General features: G+C 38.1%; 3 protein-coding genes across 3 annotated transcripts; 2 read left to right on the plus strand and 1 right to left on the minus strand.

Annotated features, from left to right (window-relative positions):
• The first annotated feature begins 34 nt into the window (after positions 1–34).
• On the plus strand, positions 35–3,296 carry LOC113685796 (uncharacterized). The gene is made up of 5 exons (XM_089213813.1): positions 35–100; positions 290–524; positions 643–710; positions 1,127–1,180; positions 1,746–3,296. Exons 2-5 carry the CDS (start codon positions 404–406, stop codon positions 1,905–1,907), a joined length of 405 nt encoding a protein of 134 aa, XP_089069939.1. The 5' UTR covers positions 35–100; positions 290–403; the 3' UTR covers positions 1,908–3,296.
• On the minus strand, positions 3,209–15,247 carry LOC113685797 (protein FAM76A). The gene is made up of 11 exons (XM_027203354.2): positions 10,763–15,247; positions 9,109–9,173; positions 8,102–8,162; positions 7,901–7,959; positions 7,172–7,268; positions 6,500–6,609; positions 6,007–6,156; positions 5,784–5,850; positions 5,216–5,278; positions 4,830–4,931; positions 3,209–4,554 (listed from the first exon to the last, which is right to left on the minus strand). Exons 1-11 carry the CDS (start codon positions 11,009–11,011, stop codon positions 4,477–4,479), a joined length of 1,101 nt encoding a protein of 366 aa, XP_027059155.2. The 5' UTR covers positions 11,012–15,247; the 3' UTR covers positions 3,209–4,476.
• On the plus strand, positions 13,925–20,242 carry LOC149041659 (uncharacterized). The gene is made up of 8 exons (XM_089180905.1): positions 13,925–13,994; positions 14,292–14,418; positions 14,779–15,094; positions 15,967–16,135; positions 16,530–16,856; positions 18,414–18,707; positions 19,195–19,613; positions 20,057–20,242. Exons 1-8 carry the CDS (start codon positions 13,925–13,927, stop codon positions 20,240–20,242), a joined length of 1,908 nt encoding a protein of 635 aa, XP_089037031.1.
• The last annotated feature ends 4,289 nt before the right edge of the window (positions 20,243–24,531 follow it).

Raw genomic sequence — 24,531 nt, forward strand, 5'->3', positions numbered from 1 at the left:
AAGTGCAAGGATCCGTTCCAACGTGACGAAACTCTTAACGATAAGTCAACAAAGCCATTTGAAAAATCAGTAGAATTCTTTACCTTAGCCCCATATCTGTGTGAGTTGTCAGAATTTGGGTTGTTTTAATTAATCACGTGTGATTGTGCTACTTGTGCTCTAAGCGGGTTCGAAAGCGGTGATGAATAATTCATGTGACCATCTACATTTAAATTCTTAGTTTAGCCGGCGTTGTAGCCAACTTATCGTCGTTTCCTGAAAAAAAAAACATTTTCATGGCTATTTTTAGATTGCTATCAGAAATGTTTGCTAATTTCTGAAAAATACTCGCTGGGAGGTTTCGTTCAGCTCAGGGGAGATTTAAAGGTATCTTACACGAAGGATATCTCCTGAAAGATCGTCTATGATCAGGTTTATAAAGTCGCTCCCGGCACATATGGCGGAGCGTGAAGATTGTATGGATAAAAGAGATACAGAATGTGGTCAAGACAAGGCAAATTCACCTTTTCGTAGTCAAAATGAAGGTAAAAGAACTTTGTTTTCAAGAAAAATCATCCACAGATTAAAGCTGTGAATGTTATCACGTATTGCAGTAAACATTAAAATTTATGTTTAATTATTTTCTTCTTTTGTCTTGTTTAGATTCTCTGGATTTTGATTTGTATGGGGATCTTTCTGTGGACCTCAACCAAGAAATGACATATCCCGAGGTATTTTTTTAATTGATATTCTGTTGAGAAAGTTTATTAATTTATGATAATTTGGAGCAGTTGTCTGTCTGTCACTGATTTAACCCTTTGACTTCTGTGAGTGACCAGCATCTAATTTCTCCTTACAGTATCAGCTCTGAATCACACATTAGGGTCATGAGAATAAAGGACATGATCACCAACTAAGGAAGCTCTTGATTTTTAAACAGATTCTCCTTGTCAGCACCTTAGGAAACATATAAAGAACAGTATGGAGAGTGTGCATACTGATGTTAGGGTATAGAGGGTTAATGCTAATCGAGTTATGGTTCTGTGACACGTTGATCATTTGTCCTATTCATTGTTTTAAAGGTTTGTACCTAAGTTTAACTTTAAGAAAATAATTTGTTTTGATAATGAATCTGCTTTATTTTCAGTTGAAGAAATTATTTGAAGAAAGTCAGCAAACAATTAAGAAGTTTGAAGCTGAGGTTAGCACTTAAAGATTTTAACCCTTTGGCTCCTACACAATATCTTGCCCAAATCAAACATTAAGGTCACAAGTAAGGAAATGATCACCAACTAGAGAAGCTCTTGCTTGTTGAACAAATTCTCCTTGTCAGCATCACAGGAAAGTTATAGAGAACTGTATGGAGAATAACCATACTGATGTTAGGGTGCAAAGGGTTAATTGAACAGTTGTCATCCCTTGGTAGATGTGCACCCCTGTATGCTTACCATTGATAGGGAGAGATGGTCCTGGAAACTACTGTTATTAAGATTTGTGTGCCAACTGTTGGCAATCAGGCAATTATTAACAAGGGGCTAACTTGTGGCTGGTTCTGCAATCATCAATTGTGTTGTCTACTTTTTGGACACTTTACTTGACAGATGCCAGCAGACTGTAAGGAAAATGTCCGGGGGGTATACCCATTCAGGAATGGGTATTATCTCTTATCACTTCAAGCTCCAGAAACAGGAATATGAATGCTCTGTTAGCAATGGGCAGGATGACCTAGAAGAACTAACCTAACCTAACCTTACCCTTATTTTCAGAACAAAAAACTGAAAGATGAAAACTTTGTGCTTAAGAAAAACATCTCAAGCCTGTATCTCACCGCACGAGAGGAGATAACTCGAAAGGATGCTCAAATCAAAGCATTACAGGACAAGGAAGTGAGAAGCAGAAAACTTTTGGCACAATCCCATGCACAGTGAGTGGATATCAAGAGGAATATCAGCATACCACTAAACCCTAGCTGATGAGTTGATTGGTGTTAATTGCATATGCAGTTTTGTCAGGGGATTGACAAATCTCACTGGAATTGCTGACTTTTAACACTTATGTAATTGACAGAGGTTTTATTGTCTTAGCAAGCTAAATGGTCTCGTAGAAAGAAGGATCTCTCAAGGTGTGGAACAGACTGATGTGAGCCATTAACAGACTTCTTAATAACTTCACTGCCCACTGCATCATGATGTTACTTTACCATCAGTGGGGACCACACTGTTAATCACTGTGTAACTGTGGATTGGCAGATTTAGAACTATTGTTTCATGCTGCCACCAATCATGTTGTGGGACTTTGGAACATGACGTTCATTATTTCTTTTCACTCCTAGTTACCTTGTTAAGCAATAGAAAGCAAGTCCAAACTTTGATTTCCCTCAATACACTATGTATTGAGAGATTCATCTTCCAACTTTGGATTATTTTTCCATTCATCAAGCTGCGATAATGAAGTTCATTATCATAAGATGCACTTGTCTATACAGTCTATCAAATGAGGCTGGAAAGCAACTAAACAACTGCCAGCTTTAGATGTTACTCATCAGTGCGACAAAGAGAGAGATTATTGTTATGCAGTACCCCAAGCTGCAATCCTTATGGTTTTGGATACCATGGCCACTTTGAAAAAAACCAAGTTTGCTGTTTAAGTTGCCAATTTGGCATCTATGTTTGAAGTGACATTATTAAAACATAGTTTTAGTTGTCTAAAATTCCAAATTGGGGTAGACATTTTCATAAAATGTAACTCACTCATATTCTGTCTTTTTTCATATTTAACCTTTTCTTCTTTACACTTAGTTGGCCGAATATTACACCTCAAGATGTCCCTTGAATATCAAAAGACAGACCTCAACTAAACTTCCAATACCTAAGACTGGTGGGGTTTCCTGCAATTTTTCTTGTGGTCGCAAAAATTTTATTTCTTGTATATAATTGATGGAAACTTTGTAAAAGGTTGAATGTGAAGCCCTGACATGGGCTTTTTAATACACTATTTCCCATTTATTTCCTACAAAAAGCTTCTATTAAATTTTCACTCTATTCAGGTAAATGAAAGTGTTCCACCAGAGTTCAAGTTATGTTTCTTGTTTTGTCGGAGATCTTCATGATCAAAAAAAAATTTTGTGAACATATTTAATATTTCATATTAAACTACAACTGAATTGACATTTTAAGTCTGTTAACCAAGGAGATGAAAAAAGACTGCAAGAAGTTTTACACTAAACAAGTTTGTGTGTGGATTTGCTTAGTTTGCAAATTTAATACAAGATTCAGTTGACAATGATAAGAATAATAAAAATACCTCAAGAAGTCTTATTCAGTTCTAATTTTTGGATCAAAAAAGAGCAATTTCTCCCAAAAAATGTAAGAAAATTACAATAGCCTCTAAATGCAAAAAATTATATTTGCATGATTGATTTGAATAACAATTCTATTACAAATCATAGACACTGTTGAGAAGTTTTCTTAAAATAATTTTCAACACACTGTTGAAATATAGCACATCCTAATCTAATGAATTTGAAAATAAATATGATTTACTCAGAATTTTACAGAAAAGTCTGTTTGGTTTGCTAAAATTTCAGCTCAATCATGACACATGATGCTTTGAAATAAAAATTGTTCTTTCAAATATAATAAAATTTTGAGTACTTAAGTATCTGAGGAAGAAATTAAAGTTTTGAACTTTTAAAGACACATTTTTCTTGAAAAATTGAGAAAGAGCCACAACAGAACTGTATTTATCACTCAAAAACAAACCATTGGATTCATCCTTAAAAAGGTAAATTCAGTCTAAGTAATTTACATCTGTTTTGGGAAGGAAAACCCTTATTATGAGGTATTTTCTTCAGGTTCACTTAATACTACATGAAGAGGGATAGAGGTACACAATGATATTGAAACACCCTTTGGGAAATGTCAACAATAACGAAGACAGCATAATTATATGTGGTGAGGAGCCACATCATTGAATCATTTGGTGAGAGAAATTAGTCTTCTATTGCCTGAAATGTCCAACAGCATACCCACACACAAGAGGGCAACTCCTCACACTTGAACTCTCAAGGGACACATTTAAGCCTGTTTCTTCAGATGTATTACACATGTACCACTCTTGTTTGTTTTTTTCACAAAAAAAGGTTCTGAAGTATGTCAACCAGGTTAAAAAATTGAAAAGATACCAATAACCTGTTTTGATTTGTCTCTCTTCACTTACAGCTTACAAGTTGGTCTCCTATTTTCTTTTCTTGTACTTACTAGCTATCATTTATGTGGCAAGGAATTACCATTCTCAGGTTATCTAAACTAAGTCTACATGTGATCTTATTCCACATAATTGGTACAATCTATAATAATATGAGATTTTAAAAATAAATTATAGAAAATTAAAATCTTATGGTTGCATTCCTGGGCAAGTCTTACTCATTCTTGCAGCAGTAAATATTCTGTTAGAAATTTAGGGCAATTAATCTAAAAAGCTGGACATGGACAGAATTCATCCTGAGGTTGTAATTTGCTTGTCTTTTCCTTTTGACAGTGTTGCAATCTGCTTTTTGAGATTTCTGTTTTCTGTCTGTAAGTGAATTAATCAGTTTAAACATTAGAACTACATTTTTATTACTCACTGAGAAATGAAAATTCTAATAAATTAACAAATACGTCATTCTGTTGTGTACGGCACATTCATCATCATGTTAAAGTGCACTTGTCTATAATTAAATCTAGTTTGTTCATGTATTCAATTATTTTCAAATTTCAACCATGAAAGTGAGTCAAAAAAGTATAAACAAGTAACCCAAACTTTGTTGAAGATAAAATATTTAGAATCATACTGTAAAAAGTACCAACCTGCAGGCCTTCCATCCTCTCTGCTTGCTGTTTCTGCATTTGAACCATTTTCTGCCTCAATTCCTTTTCTTTTTCCCAATGATCAGCCTTCAGTTCAGTTAACTAAATCACAAAGAAAAGCCATCTGTAATTAGCCTCCCACATAGTTTTTTATAGAGGTTTTTTACGGAGGAGTCCTAAATCCTTAACCCCCTGTCCTCTCCTGCTCTCCAAACTGGTAAGGAAGAATTCAAAGACAAATATATTGTTAAGTCCATTCTCACCCTGAAAAGCCTCTAGTTAACTCTTGTAGATGTAAACAGTTACATATTAACTGATTATGTGTCCAATGACAAAATATGCCTTTAGGATGGGAGCACAGACACATAAAATTATACATTGATCACCTTTTTTTCCTTCTCAATCAATGCCTGTTCCTTCTGTTGCAACTGCTTTTTGAGATTCACCACCTTGTTGACAAGAAAAACAGGATATAAACACCTTGATTTGACCAAGGAGAAAAGCAAATGAAATTCATTGCACAGAGAAGCAAGTAAAAGCACCCGGCTGAATTGTTAGTAACAATTCATATTTCTCTGCCAATTCGAGTGGACACTTGATACAAATATAATCTTTCTTTTGCCCCTAAAGTTTGCTACATCCCTTGCAGAATAGGAAATTAAAATAGTGTTCTAAGCATAGGGAACATAATGCAATAAAAACAAACTATATTTATAAAACTCTAATTTACTTGTAACCAAAAAATTGGGTTCTCTGTTCATGGGAGAAAGGCTGGCAATGCAATGTAAATTTGAAGGTATTGGCAAAAATGTATTTTTGATGTCTGAGTATATCTGAGCGTCCTGCTTTAATTTATTGCAAATTCTTTTACACAATTATCCTTACTCATACATTTGCTTTTATTACAAAATTATTAAACATTAATCTTAGTGAATAACTAACTTTACACAATACCTGTTCTTTTAGTTCTGTAAGTTCAGTTATGTGTGACTCCAGTGCAATAGGTTCACTTGAGGCATCGCTGCAAACATTTTTGATATCATACAAAAATTAATACATGTAAATTTTAGCATCAGCATCAACAGTCTGGAAGGACCTTGCTACAGTTCCGATCATTTGTAGACACCACATGCTACATGTATTCCATTTCATGGTAAAGACAACAGCATGAACTTACTTGTACATACTACTGTACAAGGCAATTGTCAAAGGACTATTTCGTGCACTGCCAATCCTCTCCAGAGCAGCGGTAGCAGCTGATCCTGGCTTGCCATCTTTAGGACTGTCACTGTTCTCAGTTTTGGCAATCTTCATATGTCTGTCTTTCCTAGTTTAAAAAACATATTAGTAGTAATTCACAGTCGTATGTACTATTTGGGATAAACATAGTTCTAATGGGGGTCATGGAGTGGCTTATCAATTATTTCATTGCAGTACGGTTTGAAAGGTCTGGATTTAAACCTAAACTGGGTCACTAAGTGTATATTCTCCTTACTACTCCCAATACATTCCCCTGGATGCTGACAAGGAGAATTTGTTTAAAAATGTAGAGCTCCTTTAGTCTGTGATCATTTATTTTATTCTTGTGACCATTCAGGGGTGATACTGTACAGATAATTTACATGCTTGTCACTCTCAGGCATTACAGAGTAAATACAATTAATATGTACCTGTCTCTTTTATGATCTTTTCCACTGGGTCTTTTCTCTCCCTTTTTGGTTTTGTGTAATATTCTTTTATATGATAATGTACATAAAAGACAAAGCATTTTCCCATCAACCTAAAAAATAAAAATAAAGTCTAACTTTAAGGTCAGTTGAATTCATCAAGTCTGATTCATTAAGCCTTGTTGGCTACGCCTTGGGGCTTCTTGCATTATTGAGAAGGCGAGAATCTTTAGATAAAAAATTGTATCTGATCATGTTCTCCATCAATATTTGTCATCTTCGCAGTACACTATATGATAACTTAGATCAGATATTACCTTGAGCCCAACAGACCCCCCAAGAAGGATTGTTATTCATCATTTACGTATTTTCAGTTGGCTTTTTTTGCTTTTTTTCCCCTCAAAAGCTATTCAGCACTAGCAATTGGCATTTTAAACTCAAAGACACCACACTACTGTCTTGTATGATGCACACCACATCAAACTTTCAATAGAATTCTGTGCGCAGTTCTACAAGAAGTTAGACTATTACTTAATAATGTATTTGAGTACCTTCTGTGAGAAATTTATATCTGTTGCAAATTGGATTTCCACCCCTTAACAAGCCTGCAAGCATTGCAACATTGTTATTCTCATATGAAACACTTCTATCTTGTCAAAAGAAACCTTTTCTGACCTTTTCCCTTGACTCTGTTGTCTTCTGGAAAGCACAGTTCAGCTTGCACTGTTCACAAGCTACAGGAGCACCATACTTCTTTTCTGAACTCAAACACCTAAGAGAGCATTACTTTCTTGATTTTTGAGAAGAACTAGGCTTGTCAAGAAAAACCATACTCCCTTCACAAAAAATTTTTCCTCTGTGCAAAAGCCATTTATAATTTAAGCTGTGGGCTGTATGCAAATCCAAGAAGAAGTCTGTAAGAGTAGTGCCCAAGACTTGACACAAAGATGAAGTTATAGAAGTACAAACCTCCAGCACATACAAGTACTGTGAAGGTAAATGGGCAGGTAGATGAGCAAGTCCTATGGTGAAATTTATTGTTTATTTGTTTCATTGAAACATGCTTCATACATGTATAATACATGTAGTTTTCTAATTGTGATGACTGTTGCAGAATTGTCAGATGACATCACTTAATGTGCAAAAGTTAAGTTGTACTTTGATGACATGTGACACTTAATACAATTGTACATACAAATGAAAGTGTACTTAAATTGCCCTGAAACAGTACAAGGCAAGCCATTTCCACCTGAGCAAGACATTGGGACGATGTGAATTACACTTAAGATGACATAAAAAAAGATCAATTTTCTCATCAAAGTGTATGGTAAAGCAGTTGTATAATTATACATATTCCATGTCAAATAAAAGAGAAAGGTAAAATGATTTCTTGTACTTTATTACCTAGAGCACTTTGTTCCATCAAATGCTGCTCTTATATTGCAGTATTCACAACAAGATGGCTGAAAAAAAAGACAAAAAAATAATTAAAGAAAATCATGATTTTAACTTTGCTAAAACTTTGCTAGAAAGAGTGCATTAAAATTCTTACCAAGTGCAGCAGTAACAATGTATTCATACAATTAGCACTGATCTATACCTTACCTGGCCATATGTTTTAAGGTTGTAGCTGCATTTCTTGCAAATTGGATCTTTTTCAGTGTTCCTGAAAAATTAAAAATCAAAATTAAATCAACTACCTGAAACCCATTTATCACTAACAGTACAATTCTGAATCTTAAACTGATAAAAATGTACTTAATAACTATTTCAGGAATTTTCTGCAGTTACTTCAGTACCAAAACACCTTAAAACAAATGTCTAAATTCTAATTGTGCATCTAGTGCTTCTAATGGCAATAAACTTAACCCTTTCTACCCTAACAACAGGATGCATATTCTCCATACTGCTCCCTATATATTCCCTAAGATGCTGATCAGGAGAATTTGTTTCATAATCCTGAGCTTCTCTAGTTGGTGACCATTTCCTTTATTCTCATTACCTTAATGTGTGATTTGGGGGTGATATTGTAAGGAGAAATTAGATACTAGTCACTCTTAGGGGTTGGAGGGTTATTAGGTACATGTAAAATTTACCCTTTTTGGAGATTTCCAAAGTTAATTGAGATTGTTTTCAGGATAACTTGTAATCAGTTTGAAGCTTATTTAACTGCCTATTATTTTATTAAGTGCACAACAAACTGATGAAGAGATTGACCAACAGACTGACTGGCATACTGACAAACTGACTAACTGACTGACTGACAAACTTGTGGACTAACTGACTGGCCTTTTAACTGACTCGCTGACTGACCTACTGACTCACTCACAGACTGGCTATCAATTGACTTAGTCACTGACTAACACAATGATTGACTAACTCAATGACTCACTGATTGATTGACTGACTCAATGTTTGACTCGCTGACTGAATTATTGACCAACTCACTCACTGACCTATTAATTTACTGGCTAAATGACTGATTGACTAATTAGCTGACACACTGACCAGACTGATGGTTGATTGTCTAATTCAAAGACTTGCTGTCTGACTCTGTGACTGACTGACTCAGAGTGACTGACCAACTGTTTGATTGATTGACATGAACTGACCTGAGAAGATGAAACTCTAAACGGCAATAAGTACAAGTTACCAATGGAAATGTCTTTCTGCAATCCTATGAAATAATGAAAGAAGAGAGATGGAAATGGTTACAATAGTGGCTTAAGATATAGGAGATACTTTACTTGGCTAAAAGAAGATAAACTAATCTTAAAAGAGCAAACTTTAATTGAAATTAAAGTTGAGCAAAATTGGCAATGCAAATTGATAAACTTCTGCTGATCTATTATCAATTATGACTCACCCACTAATTTTAGCCTGATTCTTGTGGATGCTTAACAACATGTGGTACAAAATTACTGGACAGTCATCACCACCATCTACATCAATATTTGTCCTAAAATTATTTCCCTCAAAAAGAATCAAAGCCAGCTGATAAAAGCCAGCACAAGAATTTCACTTTTTCATCCACAGTCAACCACATAGTAAGAGCTTGACAAGATAAGAAAAGCAGTTTGTCCAAACAGTCCTTAAAAAGAAACATAATCTGCAGTGCAGTAAGCACATTTAAACTCAAAGCACATACATAGTTTCCGAAGATCAACTTGATAAAAAATTTGATAAGAGAGATTATTCTTAGTTTCATTTGAGGAGCTCAGCTGTAAGTGACCATTCAATTTAGGTGTAAGACAATAAAAGTGCGCTGTTGAGACTCAATCAACCATGACCGCTCAATAAAAGTAACCACTTGATAGAGGTTAAAATTACAGTGCTTAATGGGTAAATTTTTGGGACTTTGATAACCAAATGCTTAATACAGGGTGATGGCTTTTAAGGGTGCTGTTTAATATAGGTCAAGCTGTACATTATGTTACATGAAAGAAAGAAGAAACCCATTTTGCAAGTCCAGTGATGATGACATAGAAAAGCTGATCTCAAATGTTACTGCAGGAAGTATTAAAAAGTCAACAAAATTTGCTGTCGACTCAATGAGAGGGTTATAAAATACTTGTAAATAAATCCCATTCTGGCTTGCTGGTATGTCACCCAATAATGTCCATATCATTTATATCTTCACATTTGCCCTCGAAGCTTCACTTCTTGGCCAAATATTTATTACTGAGACAATACTGTCTCAGCAGCGAACATTACCAGTCAAAATACCAGCTGACTTAGGGGTTTCTTCTCTAATTACCCCGAATCACGTGATGACAACTCACTTGCCTAACAATCGTTGTGTAGAAAACCAAACCAGTCAGGTCTTCATTTTACTTTTATTGAAAAGGATTTTGAATAAAAAGCATCCTGCAGGCATACACTTGTTTTTACAAGGACGAAGTTTGGAGAAATTGGAAAAAAATAGCCCCTAAAGAATCGGCTTGATAACTCCGCGTTCCCCTACTGGCTAAGAGCCGGCTATCATGTTGACATCACTAATCTAACAGAGCTTTACCATTACTCGCTTGATGCCCGGAACTCTAATCTGCCTCGAAAAAAGCTCAGCTTAACTAATTTCAATCGTTTACACAACAAACGACAGCAGGAATCGACCTTTTTCCACTGTGACTAACAGACAGATGTAGGTCGAAATTAAATCTTTAAGCGAAGCAACAAACTAATTGAATTTACCATACGTTAACTAAATACCTAACGGTGACAGTTCTAAAATCATCGTGCGAAACAATAATGAATATTACAACATACCTTACAAAGTTGATCTCCTTTAGAAAGTTGTTCAAATGGATGGCGGCTGTTACAATTAGTACAAGCAAAAAGAGACATCTTGGGTCTTAAAACAATCAGCAAACGGTTTAATAAATACCACAATCGAAGATCTGGCGGATTTTGCGTTGTTCCTCTTTTCAAGAGCCAACAATATACACGGTCAGCGGGGTCACTATGGGAACAGTAAGCCATGGTTTGGAGTAGGGAGGGGTAGGTAAGCAGTGACATTTTGGGTTAGGCGATCTGCTTAAAAGACTTTAGTTTGCGTTATTTTCCCGCGGTGCATTTGTGTTTGTACGTTTTTTATATAAGGAGCAACGGACTTCCCTTGTAACTTTACGCTCGCCTAAAATCATAATGATTGAAAAAACCATTTCAAATCGCTATGCACTTTCCGAAGAGAAAAGTTAAGTGTTCCTTGTTTTGATGCAGCGCTCATCGGTTGCTATAGCGTCTCTAAAAGATTCCTGTGAACGTTTATGTCGAGTCATATGCTTTTGCTCTACAACGGAAATTTGTCGTCTTCTTAACGGCTTATTTTTGTCTCTTATCTTCGTCGTTGTTGTCAGTTGTTATTGTTGTTAAGGTCGTTGTCATTGTGCTGTGATTTCAAGGAGAGTAATGAAGGTGGCATGCATATATAACTCCTTTTGCATATTTCACGAACGATTAGATAGGAAGTCGATTCGCTCCACACGAAAAAGAAACTTTTAGGATGAAATTTCTTTAACTGCGGTTAGGAACTTACTGCAGAGCACTCCTTGACACTTGCCGCCTCCTTTCTCTACCCGCCCGAAAAAAATCCTTTAAAAATGGAGGCTCGGTGAAATCTTCCCCTGAAGCAGAATTATTGACGTCGAGGAAATTAAGAACTGCTTTGCAGTGGAAAGAATGTCCACCGTTTGAATCATCATTACTCAGCTCAGCATCACCAAAATACACCCAAATAAGAGCATTACATATCCCACGAAAATGTCTTTTTCCACCTGCGTTCAAGTTGCAGCTATCAGCGAAGTGGATGAGTCATGAAAATGAAATCATTATCCTCACTAGACCAAAAGACTGAATTGACTTAATACAGATATTGAATGGGTGCCCTTCTGTACGCCTTTTGTACTGATGATTATTTTGAAAAGATGTAAGTTTTGGACGGGCCGGTGTAATTCAAATTAACTAATTTAAGCAGTGTCAAAAAGAACGAAAGGTATTTGTATTGCATAGTCGTTGTAAGGAAGTTTTAACTATTTTATTTAGTTACTTCTGAAGCTAATTATTGATCAAGTGATTACAAATTTCTTCTTAGAAGACCCCGTTTCCTGATGACTCGAAAGAACCGGCTGCTGGTCTTGAGCTTGAACTTTCTTCGGTTTATTTGCCTGTTCATTCGTAGTTTTATGAAAATAACAACAAGAAAAGGGCAAATAACATATGGTTATTTAAGAGCTGATAGCACCTCCGGTGCTCAAAGCAAACTAGTCATTAATTTGCACCTCGTTTGGCGGCAGTTTATAGCCTGCTTTTTACACCCCTTCGAAAATACGATATGCAGTCGAATGAACAAGATACAAACAAGCTGAAAAGCTATGTAGCGTTTAAACACAATTAGAGCTGATATCGTCCAGAGCACAGCTGAGTGAAGACGAAATTTGGAGATAAGTTGCTGGTTTCAAAGACCCTACGTTTCTTTTAAAGTTTGAGGTTAGTCACGATCACCTGTTCAGCGACGTGGGTAGGAGTTGCTGAGGCCGTTTTATTTCCCATCAAACTCTATATAGAGAGAAATTAGCGGCAAAAGCACTAAACGAGCCGAGAAAATATCGCTCAAGGTCCACAAAAAGTATTTTCATTTTGAAGCTTATTTTTTTAAAAAATACTAATGATATCTACCATCTCCCCTTCTCCCACCCCAAACAATTTTGAATACAGCCGCCTGATAAGGATGTTAAACTCTATACCGCACGGAATAGTTGGAGTATTTAAGGGGGAGGGGGAGGGGGGTTAGGAAACCAAAAATATAGGCTTTTAGCGGAAAAAGGTCTTCTACCAATCGTAGCTCGATTAAAAGCAAGCTGCTTCCTAGGGCAAACCGCGGTCTGACATTATGTCTCTACATGCGGGATCGGAGTAAGAATGCTTACAGTGAACAGTTTTCAGTTAAAATATCTCATGCTCCCAGAGTGGAGTTTGCAATTCGGCAGCCAAGTCAGATATCCTTGATAATCAATTGGAGACACTGGAATCTACAATGGATTACACTTGCGGAAGAGCTGTAAGGCTATCTCATAAGAGGACTCATAAGAAAGGCAGAGGAAAATGGAATTTGTGTTTTATTTAGGATTATCGAGAAGTAATATTCAGATCACTACAAACATCACCTTCAATAGGGGAGTAGGGTTTCTCTCATGAAAAGCAAAGAAAAAAAAAGGTTCACTAGAAGTTACTACGAGCGTTAGGGAACTGAGTTTCATCTTCACAAATAGAAATCATGATCGACTGACTTACATGGAATTGGTGCGGAAAACACGAACATTGTTGTTTGAGAAAGGATTACAAGGTAAAAATGAGAACACGGTCTGAACAAACTCGCCTGATATACCATTGAAGCGTAATAAATAGGTATGATCAGGTAGAACAACCCAACAAAAGTCAGCTGTTATTAAACTGACTGTAATTGGAAAAAATGCCACTCTTTACGGGTAAGGGTGTATAATCTCTTGTTACCGGCGACGAATGAATACATTTTTGCAAGAGAACAATATATAATCTCTTGATTTTGGTGTATTCAAGCTTTTAAATGATATTCCAGCTTTGAAAACGAGAATGCATGATTGTAACTGGCCAGTTGTTAAATAAGCCTTAGAATTTTTTCTCTAAACCAACTCCTTCTAGTCCTCAACAGGTTATTGATTTTTCCCATGTTTTACCGATACAAAGTTTCAAACTAAATTGTCACTGTGGTAATATGTTGTTACTAGGCGATTTTCTGATAACTGAATAGAATGGCCATCCTAAAACTAAAAATGACAAACCTTTTTAAGTTGAACATCAAACAAACTGCAGATAAGTGTTGCTAATAGCAGCTTGTCAAATTCGATCCAGAACCGAAATGTTGTTATTTTACAGGAGACGGGAAATTTAAACATGAAGGTCACGTGGTTATCTCTAATGCTTTGTATGGCGTTATTGACAGTTGTCCAAGGCGCAGCTATAAGTAAGTAAGAGTGAATTAACATGAACTGTAGCGAGAGGACTTAAGAAAGTACTCATGCAGCGGTAGACTTGAAAAATTGACCGACAAACAAAACTGTTGAAACAAACGAACAAAGAGTAGATCAAACTAAAGAGAATCAGCCAAAAGGAGTTATGGAAACTGTCATCATTCCGCCTTTGCTTTCCCGTGTTTTTGCCCACCTCTAATGCTATTTCCTCTGATTTTCAGAGAGCTTATCTAAAAATCGCACCCAATAAATAATGAAAAGTTTGATTTATTGTTCATTTTTCCTTACAGACCAACCTCACTCTCTCGGTCTTCCGTGTGAAATGTTGGACGTCATCTTCCTCCTCGATCAAACCGAAAGTATTGGTCCGATACTATCAGAGAAGATGAAGAACTTAACCAAAGAAGTTATGGACAGGCATGCGCACATGTTGTTTCTATAAAATGCGGATTAAATAATTGACCTGAGCCCAGTTGTCGTACCGGGTGCATGAAATTACTGATCATTGGCCAACATGCAAATTGTATCCCCAGTGTTTTTTCTTTGAGGTAATATTGTTTTCTGGTTCCCTGGTTATCCTAGCTAGTTACTCCAGAACCATGAGAATCCTAATTCGCCCCTATTTTAAAATGCTCTCAAGAAGTTATTTATCCAAAAAATTAAGGACTTGTAACTTGTTCGTTGTCGCACTTAAAAGCCTTTGGATGATCGAAGTCACTTTAAGTTTGAGGGGATAGCATTTCTTCTTTTAACAAAAGGATTTGACTGATTTTTTAGGTTCTTTGTTTCACCCTATAAGACCCGACTTGACTTGATAGAATTTGGAAGAGATGCTGAATACGTGTCAGATTTAAAGCTCTCTCAGAAAAGATCTGGAAGACAGCAACTGGTTCAACAGCTGATTGGCCACATGTCTGATGAACTGGACAACATAACTAATCTAGAGAAAGGACTGAAAAAGGCTTTCGATGCACATGAGGAGTACGATACACTACAGATTACCAAAAATGATCGAACCGATGCTAAAAACATTGTTGTTGTCTTTACGGACGGTAAAACACACAACCAGTCAGCAATTTCATCTCTGCAGAAGGTAAAACATCATTTTATTGCAATCTTTGCTCTCATAATTTTTATTAAGATAAATTTCACTTGACCTGCGAGTGAAAATCAAGTAAAGCAATGATCCTAGCCAGTGGAATTCAATTTTAAACAATTGCAGAAAGGCAATCTAAAAAAAAAAGGGAAAAAATTTAAAAGAGAATTCAGGCTTTGAGGGTATTCCAACCCGTGCCTACTGAATACTAGTTGGGCGTAACCTAGTTTATATGTTACAAGCACGGAGTGGAAACTCGCTGGTTGAGTTGAATCACCCCATAAGGATATGAACCCGCGTACCGCCGAGTTCTACTTCGCGTTGATTTAAGCATGCGCAGTGAGTAAGATGCCCAGAATTTGAGAAGTGGAACTACAGAGACCATTTTCTCTCTCTGAGAAGGAAACGTCATAGCCTGATACTCACCCGGTCCAGGTTGATTGCGGCCACACACTCTATCCCCTTCCCCGACGGAGACCGTCTAAGAATCAGGTTAGCAACGTCGGAACATTATTTAATTGATTTTACAAAGTTTACTTTGAAAATTTAATAATTACAGTGTATCTTTGGGCATTCACCCGTCACACAGAAATTTCCTCTATCCCATGTCTTCATTAGAAGCAGCATTAACAGTTTTCGCTCATTTGTGAAGAATTTTACTTCATTTCACCTTCCTCTTTTAGCTGAATTATTTTTGTCGTGGCTGCAATGAACGCACGTAGATAAATAAAATCCGAAATAATTTGATTGCGAGATCGGAGAAGAGGAGAGGAGAGAATTATTGAAAAAGACAAGGCAAATGTCCGAACAGTTTTGTCCTTTTTTTCTTGCTTTTGAACTAAATTTCACCATTTTTTTCTTCCGTTTAGCCCTCGAGTGTGATAGTGATCGCTGTGGCCCTGGGACTGAAAATATTCCCTGATGTACTCCATCAGATAGCTGATGACGTCATTTATTGGACTAAAGAGGATGGAAGTGAAAGACAGGAAAGCGAAGTTTTACAAGAAATAATGGCAAACTTTGATTTCAAGCCATGTGGTAAAGAACACGGCTTATAATTTGTTTAAATTCTATTATGCTGTTAATGCGTCAAGTTTTCCATCTCGTATGATCTCGTATGATCTCGTATGATCTGCCCTTGTGGTTTACTGTTGAAAAATTCAGACTCCGAGATGCGAAACGAGTTTAAATAACATTCATTATTTATCAGCAGGGGGTCGGAGGATCGCATGGTTTTCAGGGGAGGCGGAAGGGGAATCAGTCGTTGCTAATAGAGTGTCGAGGAGGGCTGGGGCTACAGAAAATTGACTGTCAATGAGAGGAATCGAATCAGGTAAATTTTATACTCCGACACCCTTTCCCCTCCCCCCTCGGCCCCACCAGACGATAAATAATGACCAGTATCCTAGTTTCCTTTCATTCTTGTTCACAGAATACCCAAACCCGATTCCAGATCATCCCAAGGTAGAATTGTTTGGCTGCTTCGCCAAGACTACGAACAGGGGTAAAGAAGCTTTGGATTCTATGGAATCCGATAAGTGCTTTCTTATCGACGACAATGGCAGCCGAAATAGGACGGAAGCGTTTGAGAAATGTGCTTGGTTATCGTATAAACGTGGCTACAAATTATTTGGTCTCGATGGCAATAAAAGTTGTTGCTCAGGTTTTGTGACGACTTCGTTTTACAAGGGCGGTTACAAAGCTGACTGCACAAAAAAAGCTGGTGGATATGACTCAACCGTGGTATACTACTTTCCAGGTAATTAAGGGACCGGTCATTATTTATCGCCTGGGGGGGGGGGGTCGGAGTATTTAGGGGGGGATCACATGGTTTTTTGAAGACCTTTAGGGGGGATCAGCCGTAATTGACAAGCATAATGGGGGGGATCAGACCAAAAAAAAAGGAATTTTAGGTCGCGCCGGGACCCCGGGTGATTGCATGGATATCTATCAGACGGAATCGACGGGCAGGACACCAGATGATTACCTTCCAAGAAAATGTATTAAAGATCTGTACGAGGAACATTCTGACAGTATCAGAAACGATCAGGATACCATGAAGAGCTTCTGCTTAAAATATAATGTGGAAGAGAAGCACGTCATTGCATATGTTAATCATTTGAAGGATATTGAGATCCGAAAGGATATCAGAACAAGAGCAGCTCAGGAGCGAAGAAGGCAAGAGGCCGAACGAACGTACAAGGACTTTCAATGGGATAACCTCATCGAGGGTGGCAAAGTTGAAAAGTTGCGGGTAAGAGAACTAGACCTGTATCTCAACAAGCATGGTTTGACGACTGTGGGTCGGAAACTTGACAAAGTGAAGGCCATTCGATGTCACTATTACCGACAGAATAAAGAGACTGTGATAACAGAAGAACTGTCGAGTGATGAAGATGACGTGGAATCCGAGGATGAAGAATCTGAAAGTGGAGAGGCAGAGAGCGACGATGACTATGTTTTCGTGGATTTGGATGAACAGCCTGAGATTGGCACTTCCTCGACAATTCAGTTCGTATCTGACGAGCAAATATTTACCGTTGTGGTTCAAGGTCCATGAGACGTAAGTACCACTATTAAAATATCACTTGCATATTCAAAAAGTTATTTGGCGGTGGCTGGGAGAAAAGGGGGGGGGGATCATGAAACTCTCCACTACCGATAAGGGGGGATCTCTAAAAAACTAGATACTCTACGGGGGGATCAGGTAAATGCTCCGATGTGACAACAAAAATACTCCGACCCCCCCAGGCGATAAATAATGACCGGTCCCTAAGGGACCATTGGGAGGGGGAAAGCGAAGGAATGGGGGGGGGGGGCAGGGGGCACATGTTTTTCAGGAGGAACAGAAGGGGATCAGTCGTCGCCGAAAGGATGTTTGGGGGGGGGGGGCGACCGTATCAAACTGACTGCAAATTAACTGCCAATAAGGGGGAATCCCAAGAGTATTACAGAGCCTTCTGAGGGAATCAGGTAAATCTTATAGCGATACAACCAAAATTGTCCGATCCACTCCTCCTCCACCCCGAGACGATAAAGTACGACCGGCCCCTGGCAAACTTAGCTCATAAGACCGTTTCAGATGTGAATATGTGATTGCCATATGAAGATCGTGTATGAAAAAATCTGTTTTTATCAAACAGTTTAATTATTGGAATCATGCATATGGTGGATCATCAGGGCCTAACTGAGGCGGGAGCCTTCAGATTCTTTCCACTAAACCCGACCCCTCTATATTGTGGACCTTCAATTCAGTTATCGAAAACCTCTTTCGTGTGACACAAATAAGAGCCGACCATTCTCCTATTCATTTCAGAAATCGCACCTCGTGTTACCTATGGAACCATCAGTTGTCTTCAGAAAAACGTTTCAGACTTGGCCACAATTGACAACGAAATGGTACTTCGCATGCCCGGGAAGGCATTTCCTGAAAAGTGTGCCTGGGCTGCGAGAATAAATCGCGATAACGTGATCGCTGTAACATCGGGAGTAAATCCAAAATGTACCTCATCCAAAGGTCTCAAGGGTTCGGATAAATCTATCTTCGATCCGATGAATCAGATGGTTTGTGTGGGCACTGCAGGAGAGCGAGAGTTATTCTTCGTCGGAGGTATAATGCTGCGCATTTACTAAAGACGTTTGAACTTTAAGAAGAGGAACAGAACGGTGTTTATTTGCAAAGCAGGCTGGGGTAATTTTCGTATTTGAGGATTGAAAATTCGTTCAGGTATCTTCCTCTAGAGCAAAGGTAGTATCGATATTTTGGGACTAAAAAATTCGCCTGCCACATGAAACCTAGCTTCAGATGTGACAAATAGATTAAGACGCCAAAGACTGAGCAATGTATCTGCAAATAGGATTTTAACAAGTAAACGGCCTTGAAGAAGGGACGTGAAATAAAAACTCTTAAAATTCGTCTCGGTTGCATTACGGATTTATACAGAACCAGTAACAGGCATATCACGTATGATTAAACCATCAAAGGCTGCACCTGAAAAGAGAAAATAAAAACACTGTAGTACTATTGACCACAAATGCATGCTCTATTGTAAAACATCGTTGTTTCACTGATTTTTTTATTGTTCCACCTTTTTAAGCCGCTGCTCCATGCGTGCTTGGAAGCAAAGATGTCGACGTAGGCATTGTGGTCGATCTGAGCGCAGAGAACATTCCATTCTTGTTGACAATCGTGGATAGTTTGGAAGTCGACCCCTGGGAAAACCACATCGGTGTCATTGTTAGCCAAGGAGCAAAAAAGATCCACGTCAAACTAAGCGACCCTGCTGGATCTAAAGATGAAACAACTCTGTTGAGGTACATACAAGACGCTGCTAGACACGGTAACCTTGCGAGTTCTGCTGACGATTGCGAAAAATCCGTTAGTTTGGCGCAAGAGCTGTTCAGAATTGAAAATGGGGGAAGGGAGGGTGCTCAACACGTTCTTCTTGTTGTGACCGATGCAACAAATGAATTCATTGGTGCAACAAGCGCTGCTAACAAGATCAATGAATTGAAGGTAAATTTGATACTGTTAAATTACGATGCGGCTAATGACAATAAGATCTGGAGTGTAGAGCTGAATGGCCACTGAAATCAACAAATACGAACCTTAGATGGTGTTTAGGTGACTCAGACTGGGACCATACCCAGTTTTTTAGCCCCAACCCTGTTCAGCCCACTGTTAAATATTGTTAAACGTACTTGGCATGAAGGTTGTCGAGTCCAACTCCGGGTCAAGAGGTCTAGGCTCTAACCCTGGTCGAGTCATTTTGCTCGTTTTGTACCCCTCCTCCAGGGAGTTAAGATAACTTTCTGAGAAAGTTGACAAAATATCATGGGGTGGGGGGTGGGGGAAGGTTGGGTTAGCGTTGCATAAATCCGTATGCAGGTTCTACATGTAGATAAGAGCGGCACTGAAGGGTGTAGTGTATATGTTGTTACGTATTTTTGACTTTTTAGAAGTCTCAGCGAGAAAAGGACCGAATTATCATCGTTGGGATCGGCGACGATGTGACAAATGCAGCACTGGAAAATTTTGCAAACATCGATGCTGCTTTTACAATCAACACCTTGGATCGGAAGGCAGCAGCTAAAGATTATTATACAAAAACATTGAATTATATTTTAAAGGAAATGTGTCCGTAAGTACGTATACTGTTTTACTGTAGTTGCAATTTTAACCAAAATTGTACACTTCTCGATGATTGATATTCCTCTCTAGGGTCCCCTGTTTTGGTGGGTAAACCGTGCCAGGTTGTTGCAGTGTAAACCAATGAGAACGAAGATGGGGAGAATCTCTGTCAAATATTAGTTCCAAAATGGTGTTCATAGTGTTAAACGACAAGAGATTACATATCGTACTTATAAGAGGGTCACTAGTGGGTCAAACGTTAGCTTAAACGGCCAAAACATTTAGCCGTTATGAGTAAAAGTTGACCACTTTTTGGTCAAAAAGAAAAGACGTAAAAAATAAATCACTTAGAAAAATTTGTCTTTTAATCACATAAGAAGGAAATTAACCGTTAGTCGTAAAAGGGCCCAATTTTTAACCGTTAGCCGTAAAAGCCGTCACCTCATTGAGACCCTGTCATGATTTCTTGTTTTTAAAAATGTACAGTGGCAAAGTGTTGTCTGGTGAAACTGAATGATAAAGATTTTCGAGAGAGAGTGGGACAGAGTGCAAAAGAGATACAATGTAACATGCAATGTCTTGTATTACTGAGTTGAAGGACTTTTCAGTTAATTTAATTTTTCCATCCTTTATATCTCTTCTGTGGTTTGGTTTTATTCCGTTTTGAAGAATCTTTTACTTTATTAGAGAATTAGATCAAGGTTACTTCCGTCAACTCTTCACCCCATTTACAGGTAACCATGGAGATCCGGGAATCAAGTACCCTTAATGGCTTGGAAGGGAACGACTGTAAGCAGAAAAATGAATAATCATTGACGATTGCTTATTAATGATAGGCTTGGGAATTACTTATTGTGGAATGAAATTAAGTTGAATACTCATTAAACCGGCTTTGATAATTATAGAAATAAATACTCTTTATTCGATGGTCTTACATATCGTACGCGCGGATTTTTGCCGGAAAGTTTTAAGAAAGAGTCGTGCCGGAATATTAAAGACGTGCCGGAAAGCTTAAGTCGAGCAGGAATGTTAATAAGTCGTGCAGGATATGTTGAAGTCGAGCCGGAAAGTTGAAGTCGTGCAGGAAAGTTGAAGTCGCGCCGGGAAAAATTGAGGTGGTGAAAAAAAGTTGATGAGAAATACGAGATGGCACTAACTGGACTCCGTATCAACCCGAAGGATACATTTATGCCATGTATATTTTTTCGCTTTCGCCTGGTTTCGCATACGAGACGCAGAAAAAAAATCTCACACGAGGAAGGTCACGGGGGGTGCCCCCTACACCCATGCCTCTTTCCCTCCCTCCTCCCTCCTGTAAAGGTCCATGGCACTAATGACAGTGTGCTCAACTACTGTTGAAGAGCCGATGCAAAAAGGCTCTTCTGGCAAAAAGACAGGAAGGAGCAAAACATGTGGCAATGCGGGCTCAAGAACTGACATCTATTATGCATATTCCTGAAGGTTATTTCTCTACATTTCCTTGGAACACTAAAAATATCCAGCTTTGCTTGATTCGAAAATGAAAAGTGCAAGTTCCACTCTAAACGGGAATGGTCGGGCCAATTTTAATAAGACAGATTTGCACTCGAATGTTACTGCAAAAACTTGCTCTTCTCTCAAATTGAAAACAGCAAGACAACACGGAAAGATCAAAAGTAGTTTTTTATCTTCGTTTATCGTCTGCACATCAAAACTGATATCATTTAATTCATTTCATCGTGAAATTGAGATGAACAATTGCTTATACAATTGAGGAGAAAAAAGACTAAAACCTTTTTTTCCCATGCGTTTATTTCAGAATTTGTATTAAGCCGGATACATCAGTGCACTCCCTCATCTTATCCCATACTAAGTAATTTCTATATCACCATTAACTTTATCTATAAATACCTCTTAATTTTCATCGTTACCCACTAAAATCCATCATGACCTTATCATTGATCAACTGATCACTACGCTTTTCCGGCCATTTCCCCATTACCGACCCATCGTTTATATATCATCCTTAATTGGTCATTTTGAAGTTTTTGGTTCCGTGTCAAAATCTCTCCGGTTTTGGTCATTAGGGTTCCTCAAATTTCTCCTTTACCTGCACCTGAAGATAAAACAAACGGTTCATTTCAGCGTGGACAGTCACAAGGTTCCTAAAATTAATCAAAGTCGCTACAACACAAAATTTGTCAGTAAAACAGTTCTACCGCAATTTATTTCATCTGAGATCAGGAGAGGGAGAGAGAATGGAGGGGAGACCGGGTGTCTATTTCCTCCCTTGATTTCCAGACCTACGCTCGTTTTTGTCATCGGTTCATTGACAGGGCGCCATTCTTAGCTGAATCATCGGCTGAAGCAGATCACTTACCTTTTTTTTTAACCTGGCTGGTGAAGTTTCTAATTTTAGAAGAGAACTTAATCAAAAACATAAATTATCAAGAACATCGCTATTATTCCTTATGTCAAACTTACGACAGATAGCTGTTATAATGTCATCCAGTTTTTTCCTATAATAACGTCTTCCTACTTCCTGTGGGTATCTGGTGTTGATCACAAAAGCAGCGGTGATATGTTTATGACTGTTCACTTTACCTTCGATGATTTCTGGCATTTTTTTATTTTCGAAATCATCGAATCCAACAAAGATGATTCCTTGAAATTGAGTCTATAGAGAAAAAATAATAATACGTCTTAAAACCATCTGCGGTATCTAAAAGAAATTTGTCATAAGCTTTAGTATCAGTTTACGTTCCTATTAACTAACATGACGTTTTGAATGGAGTGATGAACAGCCATGTAAAGCTATTGGAACAAAAGAAACTGTTTACACGATAAGAGAGTTCAAATCCCTTAGGAAAGACTTGGATTCAAACAGGACCACCATTCTACTGCTTTAATATAACCATTATGGCGGTCTCGACGTTTAGTGAAAACGATCTATAACCGTGGGTCATTGTACATATATTCACTGGAGTGAACGTAATGGCGTGGTTAACATAATTTCGACTGACTGTTGTAAAGTTACGTACCCAAAAACAAATTAGAAAAAGGGGAAATATAACAAAGAACCAATGAGCATTCGATGTTTACGGGCGGGCAAACCGGCGCGAGAAAACGCCCGTTTTTCATTTGGAGAAATGCGACAGCTTTACCTCGAAAAGGGAATTGGGTGCCGAATGTACTCTGAGCTTGGTTTCTGATTGCGCCACTGTTTTCAAAACAAATAACCAATTGCGGCTGGGTCACTCGCGTTTCCCGCGCCTCTTGTGGTTTTTATTTCTCACTGTGAGTTTTTATTGGATATTTCCCTATAATATGATTGGCTGTTTGGTTTCACGACACTCAGTCGATATGCACTCCAAATGTAATTAAAGCTCAAAGTGTTAACGCAAGATTGTTGATCATTTCATCAGCAAGTTTAACATCAAGATCCTTGATCTTGTCCATTGCGAGGAGAAGAATATTTGGTTCAGTTTCTCGGTCTCCGTTTGCCGTTGTGAATAACTCTTCCACCCTCTTCAAAGAAAGTTTGTAGTCTGCAGAATATGTTGCGTTTTTAGAGGCATTTTGCACGTTCCTTAGTGGAGCTGCCTTATCTTCCGAACCAGCTATGTCGTTGAATCTCACCAGTATGTCGCCGCTCGCCGCAATGACACCAAAGTGGTTATCTTTGTCAGCCAAGGCCAAACTATGAACGAGCGAGACCAGAAATCGTATGTTCTTCTCCATCAGGTCTACCATAATGCCTACGTCCATCATTCTGGGAACGCACGGACCAGCTAAAAAGATGGTGCCGGGAAATCCTTTACTAGAACAGCTCAAAAGTATGTAACTGTTTTGCCAATTCTAGAAAATACGTCCTTGTGGTTTTGATGATACGTTTAAATAAATCAACGATTTAACGCGTGTAATTAGACTTGATTAAATTAAGTACAGTCATTATTTACTGGGGGGGGGGAGAGGACCTGAGAATTTTGGGGAAAATCACATGGTTTTTAGGGGAAGTGAAGGGGATCATTCGTCGCCAACAGGGCATAAAAGGAGGACTTTAGAAAATTGACTGCCAATGAGGAGCTAACATTAGAATACTACGGAGCCTTAATGGAGGAAGATCAGGTAAATTTAATTGTGACACAACCAAAATTATCTTTGTCATAGCGAAACATTTACTCTGACGAAGGGCTAACGCTCGAAACGTCAGCACTGTCACTTTTTTTACGGTGGCCAGTTTACCTTATTATCTCAGTTGATAATACTAAATTACCCCATTCCTGGCAGGGCCTGTCTAATCACTATCGTATTTCATACCTGC

Source organism: Pocillopora damicornis, chromosome 8, assembly GCF_964200805.1.
Source record: "Pocillopora damicornis chromosome 8, jaPocDami1.2, whole genome shotgun sequence".
Classification (NCBI taxonomy): domain Eukaryota; kingdom Metazoa; phylum Cnidaria; class Anthozoa; order Scleractinia; family Pocilloporidae; genus Pocillopora; species Pocillopora damicornis.